The sequence below is a fragment of the Fukomys damarensis genome, unplaced genomic scaffold, assembly GCF_012274545.1.
Source record: "Fukomys damarensis isolate Sample0158 unplaced genomic scaffold, DMR_v1.0_HiC HiC_scaffold_6, whole genome shotgun sequence".
In the NCBI taxonomy this organism is placed as follows: Eukaryota; Metazoa; Chordata; class Mammalia; order Rodentia; family Bathyergidae; genus Fukomys; species Fukomys damarensis.
This window is the reverse complement of record NW_022900918.1, coordinates 29,927,228-29,940,850: the sequence shown is the minus strand read 5'-3', so window position 1 is coordinate 29,940,850 and position 13,623 is coordinate 29,927,228. Positions and strand designations below refer to the sequence as shown.

Sequence of the window (13,623 nt, the reverse complement as noted above, 5' to 3'; positions counted from 1 at the left end):
CCATGCCCGGTCACCCCCCCAGCGCCGCGTTGGGACCCCTGCCCTTCTTCCAGTTCCGGCCGCGGCTGGAGAGCGTGGACTGGCGACGGCTGAGCGCCATCGACGTGGACAAGGTGGCGGGAACCGTGGACGTGCTGACGCTGCAGGAGAACATCATGAACATTACCTTTTGCAAACTGGAGGATGAGAAGTGTCCGCACTGCCACTCCGGGGTGGACCCGGTGCTGCTGAAGCTCATCCGCCTGGCGCAGCTCACCATCGAGTACCTGATGCACTCGCAGGAGTTCCTCACCTCCCAGCTGCACAGCCTCGAGGAGCGGCTGCACCAGAGCCTGGGCGACTGCGAGCAGAGCAAGGAGCTGCTCACCAAGCAGGCGGGGGAGATGAAGCTGCTCAAGGAAGAGTGTAAGCGCAGGAAGAAGATGATCTCCACCCAGCAGCTGATGATAGAGGCCAAAGCCAGCTATTACCAGGTGAGAAGCTGCACTGTGGTTTCCAACCATGACCCAGGACAACCCGGTTCCCATTTAGGAGGGCTTTCCTACAGCACAGTTCTCTCTAGTCAGAGATTGTACGGTATATGAGAAGAAACAGCATGTGTAAGCAAAACAGTGCTTTTACCCAACAGAAGGCACGGTTCTTTGCCTTCTGCAGCCGGACTAGGAATTAAACTTAAATAAATGCCCGGTGTTGTCTGCAGTACTTCATTGAATTCTAGATTGGGGAACCTGTTTCCTCTTCCATCCGAAGTATGAAAAAAGCAAACCTGTACAAATTGCTGTTAAGGTCAGCTCTCAAACAACCTGGAAAATGATAACATTTATGGGTTTCATCTCATGTAAAACATTTTTGAAATATTTTCAAAGTGACGAAATGTTACCAGAACAGTACAGAGTACTTGGATACTCCCTTTACCATGAGTCACCAATTATTAACATCAGCTACGTTTGTTGTATTCCCTCTAGCTCTTTTTATTTTTATTACTTCTGAACCACTTCACAATGAATTAGACTCCTAAATTTTTTCAGTATGTGTATTTCCTAACATTCCCTTACAGAGAAACAGGACTTAAAGAATCGAACATTTCTGATCTCTATCTCCATTTCTTATGGTTAGATTGGAAATTGTTAATGGGGATTGAAAGACAGTGATTAGCATATTGTTTTATTTTAGCTCAAACAAGAAAGTGAGGGAAAAAATGTCCTGTCGCATAAAGGTACCAGAACTAACTTGTAGTAAAATGTGAAAGTCACGTAACTACAGTCATTTCAGTTTTTTTTGTCTCTACCTGGACAGACTATCCAAAGTCTGAACTCTTTGTCTTATAAAATGGTCAGGCAACCTGTGTTAATTAACTTCACTTCTCAAAAACTCAATCATATATCTCTTTATCTCCATTTCCTTTTTTTTTTTTTTTTTGATTCTGGGTATCAAACTCAGGACCTTGTGCTTTCAAGGCAGGCATGGGGCCACTGAGCTAAATCCCAGCCCTAGTCTTTATGCTGCTGATCTGTCTGCATTCACTGTGATAAGTGATCTCAGCCTTTCTTTTAACGAGCACTTTCAACTGTGCCTTTTATTTCTTCCTTTTAAAAAAGAAAGTTCTATTACAGTTTATTCACACCAGAGAAACTGTGATGATGATGATATTATGGTTCTGATTTTGTATTTATAATTTTTTCAACTCATTCTGCTTTTTAAAAACTATAGTTTCCATAGTTTCTTGTGTTCTATGTGGTGTGAGTGAAGAAGTTGTAAAGAACATTTTTTGTTCTTTTCAGGGATTTATACACTCCCACCCCCGCTAACCTTTATCTTTGTATTTCATTTTTTCCCCCTAGGTTCTCTTCTCCCTTCCTCCCTCCATCTCTCCTGTCTTTCCTCCTGCTCCTTTTGATGGGGTAGTATGTTTGCATCCTCTCTCTCATTATCTGTGCCCTTTCATTTTTCTTGCCCATGCCTTGGCAGCCCTGCTGAAACATTGTTTGCCCTGGTAGAAGGACATTAGTACAGTTTGAAGATGAAATGTCCCCAATCCTTTTTTGTGTCTTTCCCTGAGAATTGATTGCATATTTTTTTGCACTGAGCTACATCTGTGGCCCTTTTTCTTTTGAGAAAAGGTCTTACTAAGTCACCTGTTGCACAGACAGGACTTGAACTTGCAATCCTCCTGCCTCAGCCTCCCAGAGTGCTGGGATCATAGGCATGCACCACAACATCTGGCCCCTGTTTTCCTCTTATAGCCTGAGGGAATTGGAGTTGGAAAGGCTGCAGCATTGTTAGAGCACTTTCTGGCAACCTGTTTGGAGCAAGGACAGGGAAAGAGAAATGTGTAGTTTGTCCTTTCTCTATTGCTGCACACGGTTCTGGAGCATATATAATATATGTGTGTGTGTATGTGTGTGTGTGTGTGTGTGTGTGTGTGTGTTATATATTTTTGGGTACTGGGGATTGAACTCAGGTCCTTGAACTTGCGAGGCAGGTGCCAGCAGCATCTGGGGTTCCAGAAAGCACCAGAAGGTCTACTTGAACTGTCAAGAGATCATATGCTGCCTTGTGTTCAGCTTGGGAAGAACAACCTGATTTCATCTTTATCTTCTTAGCATGCTTTTATTCTCCCTTACCAGGTTGGTATCTTTGGAGGAGAAAGCCCCCAAGAGGCAGTACTTCTGGGACCTGAATTTGAACTGCAGTCAGGCAAGAAGACACTTGTTACAGACACTTGGATTTGTTGCTTTCTTCTTTCCAGTGCCATTTTTGTGACAAGGCCTTCATGAACCGCGCTTTTCTACAAAGTCATGTTCAACGCCGCCACCCTGAAGATTCTCACCTTGGTAAGGAGAGAGCTCTGTCTCAGAGCTGTTTGCTCCCTATTCTCTTTCTTATTTTCAGGGAGACAGGGCCCAGTACATTTTTCGATCCCTTGTAAAAGAAAGCCTCAGTCATTTCTCGTTCAGGAAGTAAATATTGAGCTCTACTGTGTGCACGCAGTGCCCTAGGTGCTGAGGATTCAGCCAGAAGCTGAACAGAGAAGTCTTCTCTTTGGAGTCTTACATCCTAATGAAGGGCGGAGGAAGTGCTTTAACAAATAAAGGGAAAATTACTTTCGTATGCTGGCAAATGGGGTGAAGAAGGTAAAACAGGAGAACGGGACGGAGAGTGTCTCTAGGTGGTCAGCGAAGGCCTCGTGAGCAAATCACAGCCATTCAGAGGCCAGAATGGTGAAGAGGCTCCAGCCTGGTGAGAACCAAGAGAAAGGAGGAGGTGAGGTGCAGGGAACACTGATAGTGAGGGGTGGCGTGTCAGAGGAACAGGAGGCTGGCAGAGTACAGTGGGTGGGGTAGCCGTGGGTGATGGGGCTGGAGGGGTAGAGGCTTTGAAGCCTCCAGCTGGAATAATGCATTTTTGGTCAAGCGTAAGAAGCCACTAGAAGATTTTAGTTGGGGAGGCCCATGAGCTAGTCTGTACCTTAAAGTGGTCCCACTGGCTGTGGATGGAGAATAGGCTTTAGGGCCCACATGGACACAGGATGAGTACACAGGCCCACAGGCAAGAGAAGGCCTGGACCGGGATGGTTGCAGGGCAGAGGGGCAGATAAAGAGGTAAAGGAAATGTGTAGGACACAGAGTGGCACACAGGGACATGAATCAGCGTGACAGAGATGCAGAGATGAACAGTGGTGACCCTTAGTGTGATGGGCTGGGAGTGGGCTGTGGTCTGGAGGAGAAAGGAGACTGGAGAGGTTGTGTTGGCAATAGACACATTTACATCACACGTAGAATAGCCATGAAGTGAGCACCTGGAGGTCTGCAGCTCCAGGAAGAGAGAGACCAGGCTGGAGATAGGAATCTGGGAGTCACTGGAGGAGAGCTGGGCTGACCCAGGTCACCTAGGTGGGGAACGGAAGACCTGATGCAGCATCAAGATTCCCCACACATTACATCCTAATGAGCCCAGAAAGAGCAGTGGAACTTGAGAAATAGCATCTCTGGGCAGGAGGGAGAGCTGGGGAGTGTTCTGTTATGGAAACAAATTTCTAGGAGACTGGTCCAGTGTACGTAATGCTCCTGAGGCACAGAACAAGAGAGGTGCAGGTAGAGAACTGACTGTTGTTATCAAGGGGTCATCGGTGACCTTGACATAGCCACTGTGGTGGGTTGGTGGGGACCAGAGCTCTCTCTGAGTGAGCTGAGCTGAGAATTATAAGGGAACCATTCTATTAGATCCAGGCGTGGATTTCACTTATATTTGCTGGGCAGGATGCAGGGACGTAAGGCATCATCTGAAATGAAGTGTGGGACTAAGGGAAAATTTACTTTGTTTGATGTGGGAGATGTATTCGGGTGGCAGTGGGAGCTAACTAGACTGTAGAGGTGGAGATGAAAATGCAAGAGAGAGGAGAAGATTCTGTGACTTACCAAGGAACCAGGGTTCTCACTACTGTTTAAATGTTGTCAAAGCAAAGAATATGTTTTCTTTCTCCGTGAGCAGATCAAAGCTTGCTGCTGCACTAACCCACAGAGATTCTCACTGACCATAAATGTTTTCAGTATCTAGGTTTTATCTACTTAGGTTGTTACTCCTCCGTTTTGGGGGCAGTCTCTTTCCATTCCTGCCCATTTCAAGTAAATTGATTTATTTAGGAAATAGCTAAGGTTTGTGGGAACAGAACACAATTCCATTTGCAAGTCATGGACCATTTTGGTAGAATACAGCAATATGTCGGAAAAGTGAGAAAGATGAAAAAGTTTAATTAAGCTACCATTCTTCAGTGTGAAATTGACCTTCTTTCTCTTCTGTTTCAGTATCTTATTCTATCTCATACTCGTTTCAGAGAGTATTTCGAGCTCTGAAATGAGTATTATTTCTTCAGGTCATCTTTGAGATTCTGACTTTCTACTTTGGTTTCCATACCTTTCATGTCTACACTCACAGACACATGTATATCCATTCAATCATGTGTACATCTTCATGTAAGTACATGTACATAAATGTTCTTCCCTTCACTTGTTGCTTCCTTTTACAGCTTTACAGTTTCTTGCTTTTGCCCCAGCTGACAGGGTGTAGCCTGAGATCGTGTACTGAATGCCAGCCCTCTGCTTGTATTAGCATTGATGGGGTCTCCAGAAGAGTTTGGTGGGAGCTGGAAGAATGGTGGCCATTGTGATTTCAATATGGTGGCACCTGAAAAAAAATATGGTGACCCCTGGAGGGGAAGCCCTTGCTTCCCTCCTGATTGAGACAGGCACCTCTAGCAGAGCTCAGAATGCCACTGAGTCAAATCCAATCTCAACACAGTGGCTGAAGGAATCTACTAAAAGTTAATTCCTTGCCCAGTCATATGGAGGGCTCTCAGTACGTACTAAATGGGCTCATGGCATGAAACAAATAATTTCCCATGTACGAGCAGTTGCCTTTGTGTTGTCGGTAGGATTGTGCCCCGTAAGTTTTCAGTTGAGTATTGTACAGTTGGTGTTCTAATAGGATTTTCTGTTGCACACAGAGTATAAGGCAAAGGCACAGACCGACAAGCTCCAGAAGGAGGTCGACATGCTGAAGGATCAGCTGCAGCTGACCAGGTCTCAGTTGGAGGCTGCCCAGCATGCCCACGCGGTCCGATTCTCCAAGGTGCGTTGCAACATTCTGGACCCAGAGCACGCCCTCACTGTCCTGCAGAGGGTTGGCCTGCTGCACTTGCTGGGAAAGGGAGACCACGGAAGAGCATTTCTCTGTTGTTGGTGCCCAAGTAATGCAGGATGCACAGTTCTTTCTTGTTTCCCCCTTGGGGATAGGAAGAACAGTACAACTTCTCTGAAAGTAGCAAGTTATTTCACAAATTAAGTGATGGAACTTTCTGTCTTGTACATGGGCTCTCTCTGTTCTTACTATTATTTTTTGGGAAAGGCTCTCTCGTTTTAAAAATAGTATGGTAAATTCATATAGCCTTAAACTTACCAATTTAAATCATTTTTAAATGTATACTTTAAGGGCATTGAGTGTTATGTTGTTTTGCAGCCACACAAAGAGAACTTTTATTTTGCAAAACCGAAACTCTGTGCCGTTTAAACAACAATGCTCCGCTCCGCTGTCCCTCAGCCTCTGTGTCTGTGAATTGGACATAACTGGCTGCTTCATGTACATGGAATCATACAATATATCTTTGTGATTGGCTTATTTCACTAAGAATAATGGCCTCCAAATTCAATCATTTTGTAGCATGGGTCAGAATCTCCTTCCTTTTTAAGGCTAAGATTTCATTGTATGTCTACACTATTTTTTTTTTTTTGGTAGCAGGGATCAAACTCAGGACCTTTCACTTGCAAGGCAGGCAGTGGCACCACTGAGCTAAATCCCCGGCCCACACTACATTTTATTTATCCACTCATCTATCTTTGTGCACTTAGATTGCTTTCTACCTCTTGGCTTCTATGAAGGAAGCTGCCACAAACATGAGTGTTCACACATCTCTTTGGGACACGACCATTTTACAGTGTACAGTTCAGTGGCATTTAGTGTATTAACAATGTAGCTCAACCAGCAACTCTCTAGTTTCAGAAATTTTGAGCACTCAAAGGAAAATAAGCTGTACCCAATGAGTGGTCAGTTCTACTGAAGCTTGACGATAAGTCTTTTTGTGTCTGTGGATGTCTATTCTGTAGATATTATACGAAAGTAATCGCATATTATGTGGCCATTTATATCTGGCTTGATTTCACATAATAATTTTTGAGGTTCATCATAGTTACAGCATCTATCAGTCCTTTATTCCTTCTTATAGCTGAGTAATAGTTTGTTGTATGCCTGTACCACAGTTCATCTGCTAATGGACATTGGGTTTCTACCTTTTGACTGTGATGAACAGTGCTGCTGTGTACATTCTCATGCAAGTTCCTATGTGGACATATGGTCTGATTTTTCTCGGAGATCTAAGAGTATAGTTTCTGGGTCATATGGTGATTCTGTGTTCAACTTTCGGAAGAAACACTGAATGTTTCCAAGGGTGTCACTTTAGATTTCCATGTGTAACGTCTGAAGATTCCTGTTTCTTTACATCCAACACTCATACTTCTCTGCTTTGTGTGTGTATATGTGGTACTAGGACTGAATCCAGCGCTTTATGCATGGTAGGCAAGTATGCACCACTTAGTTAACTCCCCAGAAAATTCCTTGTAGTGATAGGGTCTTGCCATGTTGTCCAAACTGGCCTCAAGCTTGTGAGTCTCTCGCCTCAGTCTCCCACAGTGTTGGGATTACAGAGCTGCATCACCATCTCCAGCTAATTTTAGCTCTTTATTTAGATTGATGGTCCATTTGAGTCACTTTACATTGGAAAGAGGTTAGAATCCAACTTTTACATGTAGTTATCCAGTTTCCCAGCACCATTTATTGATGATAGTGTTTTTTCTCTCATTGAACAGTCTTAATACCCTTGTTGAAAATCGGTTTGCTGTACACATTTGGGTTTATTTCTGGACTCTTTATTCCTTTTAATTGGTCTCTGTGTTTTACGCCAGTGCTGCACTATTTTAATTACTGTAGCTTTGTAATAAGTTTTAATATCATGAAGAATGAGTTCTCTGAATTTGTTTTTTTTAATGCAGTTTTGGTTTTTCGATGTTCCTTTCAGTTCCATATGCATTTAAGACTTAGCTTTTCTATTTTTTGAAAAATAAATCTATTGGAATGAGATTGCATTGAATCTATTGATTGTTTTAGAAAGTATTGCCAATAATAAATCTACCCATCCATGAATATGGGTTTTCTTCTATTTATTTAGGTGACCTTTAATTCTTTTTAGCAATGCTTTAGACTTTTCAGTGTAGAAATCTTTCACCTTTTTGGCTAAATTTATTCCTCGGTATTACTCTTTTATAAATGTTACTATGGGCACATCATTCCATTTTGTATTTTCTTAATTTCCTGTTAGTGTCATTCATTGCTGATATATGGAAACATAAATGATTCTTGCATGTTAACTTTGTGCTCTACAACTTTGTAGAATTAGTCGAGTAGCTTTTCTATGGATTGTATGTGATTGTCTACATATATCATATCATCTGCAAATAGAGATAGTTTTGCCTCTTCCTTTTCACTTTGGACACCTTTTTTTCTTTTTCATGACTAATTACTCTGGCTAGGACCTCTAGTACAACGTTGAATAGCAGTGGTAAAATCAATGAAAGAAGTGCAACCATACTTTGTTTTGTCCCTGGTCATGGGGGAAGGTTTTCAGTCTTTCATCACAGGTTGTTAACTGGGTTCTTCGTGGGTACCTTTGATTATGTTAAAATGTTTGCTTTCTGTAAGGGCATTAAATTTTGTCAGATGCTTTCTGTGTTTATAGAGATGATCACATTGTATTGTTTCTTTCATTCTGTTAATTTAGTGCATTACATTGACTTTATGTTAAACCAACCTTATTCTCCTAGGTACGTAGCCCTTGCTCACATGTATAATCCTTTTTTGTTTGGTTGGTTTTTTGTTTTTTTGAGACAGGGTCTTGCTTTGTAGTTTAGGCTGGCCTTGAACTCACTATGTAGCCCACACTGGCCTGGAACTTGTAAAGATCCTCTGCCTCAGTCTCCTGAGTGCTGGGATTACAGACATGCAGTGCTATGCCTGGCTTGGTGTATAATCCTTTAATGTGCTATTGTATTTGTGGGATCGAACTCGGGTCCTTGAGCTTGCAAGGCAGGCAGCGGAACTGCTGAGCTAAATCCCTGGCTCTATGCTGTTGTATTTGCTTTGGTGATATTTGGTAAGAATTTCTGCATGTTTTCATGAGTTATAGGCATGTAGTTGTCTTTTCCTGTGGTGTCTTTGGCTGCCTTTGGTATCTGGATAATACAGACCTGATGGGATGCTTTAGAAAATGTTCTCCTCTACTTTTTTTTTGAAACGTTTGAGTAGGATTTGTATTGATTTTTCTTTAAACAGGTGGTAGAATCAACACTAAAAGCTTCTGGCTCTGGACCAAAGGAAGGCTTTTGATTATTAATTCACTCTCTTGTTCCAAGTCTATAGAAATTTTCTTTTTGTGTCACTTTGGTAATTTCTGTATTTGTAAGAATTTGTCCATGTCATCTAGGTTCTCTAATTTGTTGGTGTGTGTTGTACATTGTATTATCTTACAGCCCCTTTAATTTCTTTGAATTAGTGGTCATGTGCCCACTTGCATTTCTTAGGCTAACTGTATGTTTGTCAATTTATGCATCTTTTCCAAGAAGCAACTTTTGTTTTCTCCAATTGTATTGCTTTTCTATTTTATTTATCTTTGTTGTAAACATTGTTTCTTTCCTTTTGTTGGTTTGGGGTTTAACTTTGCTGATCTTTTTCTCATTTCGTAGGGTTAAATTTAAGTTGATGATTTGAGATTTTATAGCTGTAGATTACTCTTTCTGCATTGATTTGGGAGTATCTCAAATGTTTTGGTATTTTGTGGAGTTTTTTGTTCTTTTTTTTTTTTTTAACAAGGTCTTGCTTTATAGTGCAGGCTGGCCTTAAAGTCACTATGTAGCCTAGGCTGGCCTCAAACTTTCTGCAGTTCTCCTGCCTCAGCCTCCTGAGTGCTGGGATTACAGGTGTGTGTACCACACCCAGCTGGTATTCTGTGTTTTAATTTTCATTTACCTCAAAGCATTTTCTAATTTGCCTCATGGCATTTTCTTTGACCTATTGATTATATAAGGATATTTGTTTAATTTCCACATATTTGTTAATTGTACAGTTTTCTTTCTCTTGCTGATTTCTGTCTTAATTCTTTTGTGATTGGAGAAGATTCTTTGCATGAATTAAATCTTTTTAAATTGGAGAAACATTGTGTGATTCAACATATGGTATCTCCTGGTGAATGTGCCATTTGCATTGAAGACCAGGGGTTTAGCTCAGTGGAACTGCACCTGCCTTGCAAGCACAAGGTCCTGAGTTCTATCCCCAGTACCACAAAAAAAAAAAAGAAAGAAAGAAAGAAAGGAAATATATTGTGCTGTTGTTGGGGGCAGCATTCGGTAAATATCTATTAGGTCTAATTACCTTATAGTGTTGTTCAGGTCCCCAGTGTAGTTTAAAAAACCGAAAGTCATCAAGGCATCAAGTGGACTAGAACTAGAAGGTAGTTCATATGGATTTGGATTTCTATTGGGAGGGGCTTCACTACCCAAACTGATACAGTGTCAAGAGAAATTTTTCAGTCGCTTTCCCGAAAGAGTTAAACACATCATAATACAGCGATACATGCATACCCATAGCAGCACAGTTCATGACAGCTAAATGTTGGAAGTGGCCTATGTAGCTACCAACAAATGAATGGATAAAAGAAATGCAGTATTTATACGCAATGAAGTACTGCACTATCACAAAGAAGGATAAACCCGAGTCCGTTGTACAAAATGGATGCACCTTGAAACCATAATGTTAAGTGAAATGAATCAGACTCAAGGTTAGATTTCACTAGTTTTTCTTATATGAGAAAGCCAAAATACAAAGAACAAAATGAAAGATAGATAATCGGAGGTAGAGAGCTAGATCTTTTGCAAATGGGAAGGGAAACAAGGGATGGAGGGGAGGGCAGGGGATTAGCGCAGTGATGCCGCCGCCTGCCTTGGAAGGGTAAGGTCCCAAGTTTGATCCCCAGTACAAAAAGAAAAAAGATGGAGAGAGAGGAGAGAAAAAAGAGGGGGAAGGAATGAAAAAAAATTAAGATGTATTATGTCCATGTACTAATTCCCCACGAAGAACATAATCATTATGTACTTCAAACATCTACTAATAAAAAATGCACATTGAAGGGCTGGGGATTTAGCTCAGTGGTGCCGCGCCTGCCTTGCAACTGATCCCTGGTACCAAAAAGAAAAAAAAAAGAAAATACACATTGAAAAACAGTATGTCTGTATCTTATGCATTCTTGCATGTTTTCTGGGCAAGCTCACGGAACACAGCTGAAGGCCTGTGGTTTCTGAGTAGGCATTTGAAGGAATGCCAAGGACACAGATGCTGTGCGCTTGCTGCCTTTAATATGGAGGAATCATTGTGCACAGCCCTGCAACTTACAGGAAGTGCAGTGAGCCTAACTGAAAGAAGCAATAGAAGCTAAGAGATTTCAGGCGAAGCTGTGACCACATATTGTTAAGCTTGCACATTTGCCTCATACCAGCCACGTATTAAAATGATTTCAGGAATATGAAATGCAGAAAACAAAAGAGGAAGACTTTCTGAAGTTATTTGACAAGTGGAAAGAAGAAGAAAAGGAGAAACTAGTTGATGAAATGGAAAAAGTCAAGGAGATGTTTATGAAGGAGTTTAAAGAATTAACTTCCAAGAATTCGGCGTTAGAATATGTAAGTATTAAACCTACAAGCTCTCCTTGTGTGGCGTGGTGTGCGTGGCTGGAGAGGGGGAATTGGAAGGGCATTATGGACAGAGGAAGGTGCTTTACTGGCCCTGGGGCAGACGCCTCTCCCCCTGAGACCCCTGAGGAGCTTGGTACCCAAAAACAGAGCAAGTCAGAGGAAGTCTTTTTGTTGAGGAGATCTTGGCCCTCCAACCCTAATTGTTGGTGCGTTTGGTTGACAAAGGAGAGGATCCCTTTTTTCCTTATCTGGTTCGCTTTACACCGCCTGGAAAACCCTCCTGTCAGGGCTAGGAAGGCTGACCCCATCACCAGCGTGGGAGGGGAAAGGCTGACCCAGAAAGAATGAACAAGGACTCTTGCCAAGCTCATTTGTCACCCCTGTTCTGTCTGGTGAGGAGGATGGGTCTGTAGCCTGCAGGATCTGGCTAAATGAGCCTCAGACCCCCAGGGAACAGCCCTGGTCCATACTGTCCTAGTCACACACACCTGTGCCCCTAGTAGGGTGAGACTCATCCGTGGTGTCAGTCTGGGCCCTTTTCTTCCCCAACCCCAGTCTTGCGGGGAGAAAAAGCAAGGGAATCTGAGAGCTGCTCCTTGAGCTCCCTCTAGAGGCCAACAAATTTTAGAAACGGGCTATTTTGGCATGACTGCTAAGGTCCTTCTCTAAACTTCATTTTTGACTAATGTCCTGTCCCAGAATCCCATCCAGTGCACCAGTCACATGTAGTCGTCCTATCTCCTTAGGTCCCCCTTATTTTTTGGCAGCCTTGTTTTTGATGACTTCAACACTGTGGAGGAATACTGCCCAATTATACCACATAAACTCTAATCCCGGTTATTGAGATTTTTTTTTTTTTTTTTTTTAAGACAGTCTCACTACATAGTTGAGACTTACCTGAACTCACTGTGTAGCCCAGGCTGGTCTTGAACTCATAGCGATCCTCCTACCTCAGCCTCCCAAGTGCTGGTTATTGAGATTTATCTGATGTTTTTGTCATAATTAGATTGGTTTTACATGTAATACCAAGGATACACATTGTCCCCATGATTTATCACTGTTGTTGTGGGCCTTGATCACCTGGCTGAGTTAGTGTTTATTAGAGCAATTTTCTTTACTGAAAAGCTCCTTTTTTCCCTTTTGATGAAACGATGTCGCTGTGAACAGCCCATATGTAAAGAATGGAGAAATATGGTCACCATTCTTTTGTTTTTCAAGTTAACATTTTATCTCCTGTAGTTTTCTGAGGAGTTTTTTGCATGGGTAACTTTGGGGTAAAATTAAAACAACATGTCCCTGGTGGATTTACTGATGTCTCCACATGGTACGGGCCTCTCACTAAATTATCCTAAGAACCAGCTGCATCCAGTTCCTCTGCTTTAGCAACTCTTATGTGCCTAGCAGAAACTGAAAACCCATTGTCTAAGACTGGAAAGTTAGGTTTGCCATTCCTCTTCTCACGCTGTCCTCATGCTGATGGAAATGGAAAGCAGGAGAAACAAGATGAGAGAGCTGCAGGGAAGGGGCGGAGGGAGAAGCACGAGGCATGCCCGGGAGGGTGTCAAGTTGATAAATGGCTTCCTGCTCCCCAGTTGTATTCAGTGTTTCAGGCTTCTAGGAGTATAACATCTGTACCGGGGCTTTTGAATTTTGTTTTGTAGCAGCTGTCAGAAATCCAGAAGTCCAATATGCAAATCAAGTCCAACATAGGCACATTGAGAGATGCACATGAGTTTAAAGAAGATCGCCCAAACCCCCAGGATTTCCAAAATGTGATGCAGCTGCTTGACAGCCAGGTACCTGAAGGAGCGGTAACTGCTGTAGGTCCTTGGGGTTTTTCATCAAAGTCATTTACAGTAAATGTCATCTGCCCAAAACGACTTTGTCTCTTTTGGTGACCATGAAGATGACTGTTTCACCTAACAGCCAACACATGCCAGACTCATTATAGGTGTTCATTAAATGCTTGTTGTTGACAACATGGATGCAAAACAATAGGCAGAATTGTTTCAGTTTTTCCTTGACGTAGTACCGGTGTGAATTGGTATTACTAACCAATTGAAATTATTATTTCATTTTTCTTAGTTCAGATGGCATACAAAAGTGCACTGAAGCACCACTTAATTTTTTTGCGGGGGGGTGCTGGGGATTGAACTCAGGACCTTTTGCTTGCAAGGCAAACGGCAGCACCTCTGAGCTAAATCCCCAGCTCCCACCAGATTAATTTTTAGAGCTTAATTGTACCTCTTCATTGTTGAACTGTTGACCTTTTACA

General features: G+C 42.3%; 1 protein-coding gene across 4 annotated transcripts in view; it reads left to right on the top strand.

Annotated features, from left to right (window-relative positions):
• The first annotated feature begins 64 nt into the window (after positions 1-64).
• Dzip1 (DAZ interacting zinc finger protein 1) overlaps positions 65-13,623 on the top strand; it is a 47,923-nt gene continuing 34,364 nt past the window's right edge. For 3 of the 4 annotated variants that reach the window (XM_033760937.1, XM_033760936.1, XM_033760935.1), the window contains exons 1-5: positions 65-473; positions 2,750-2,834; positions 5,504-5,628; positions 11,175-11,336; positions 13,010-13,144. In XM_033760937.1, coding sequence (XP_033616828.1) covers positions 156-473; positions 2,750-2,834; positions 5,504-5,628; positions 11,175-11,336; positions 13,010-13,144 — 825 coding nt within the window. In that variant the 5' untranslated portion in view covers positions 65-155. Of the gene's footprint in view, positions 474-2,749; positions 2,835-4,882; positions 4,974-5,503; positions 5,629-11,174; positions 11,337-13,009; positions 13,145-13,623 lie in introns of those variants that run through there. The other variant, XM_033760938.1, reaches the window with a different exon arrangement.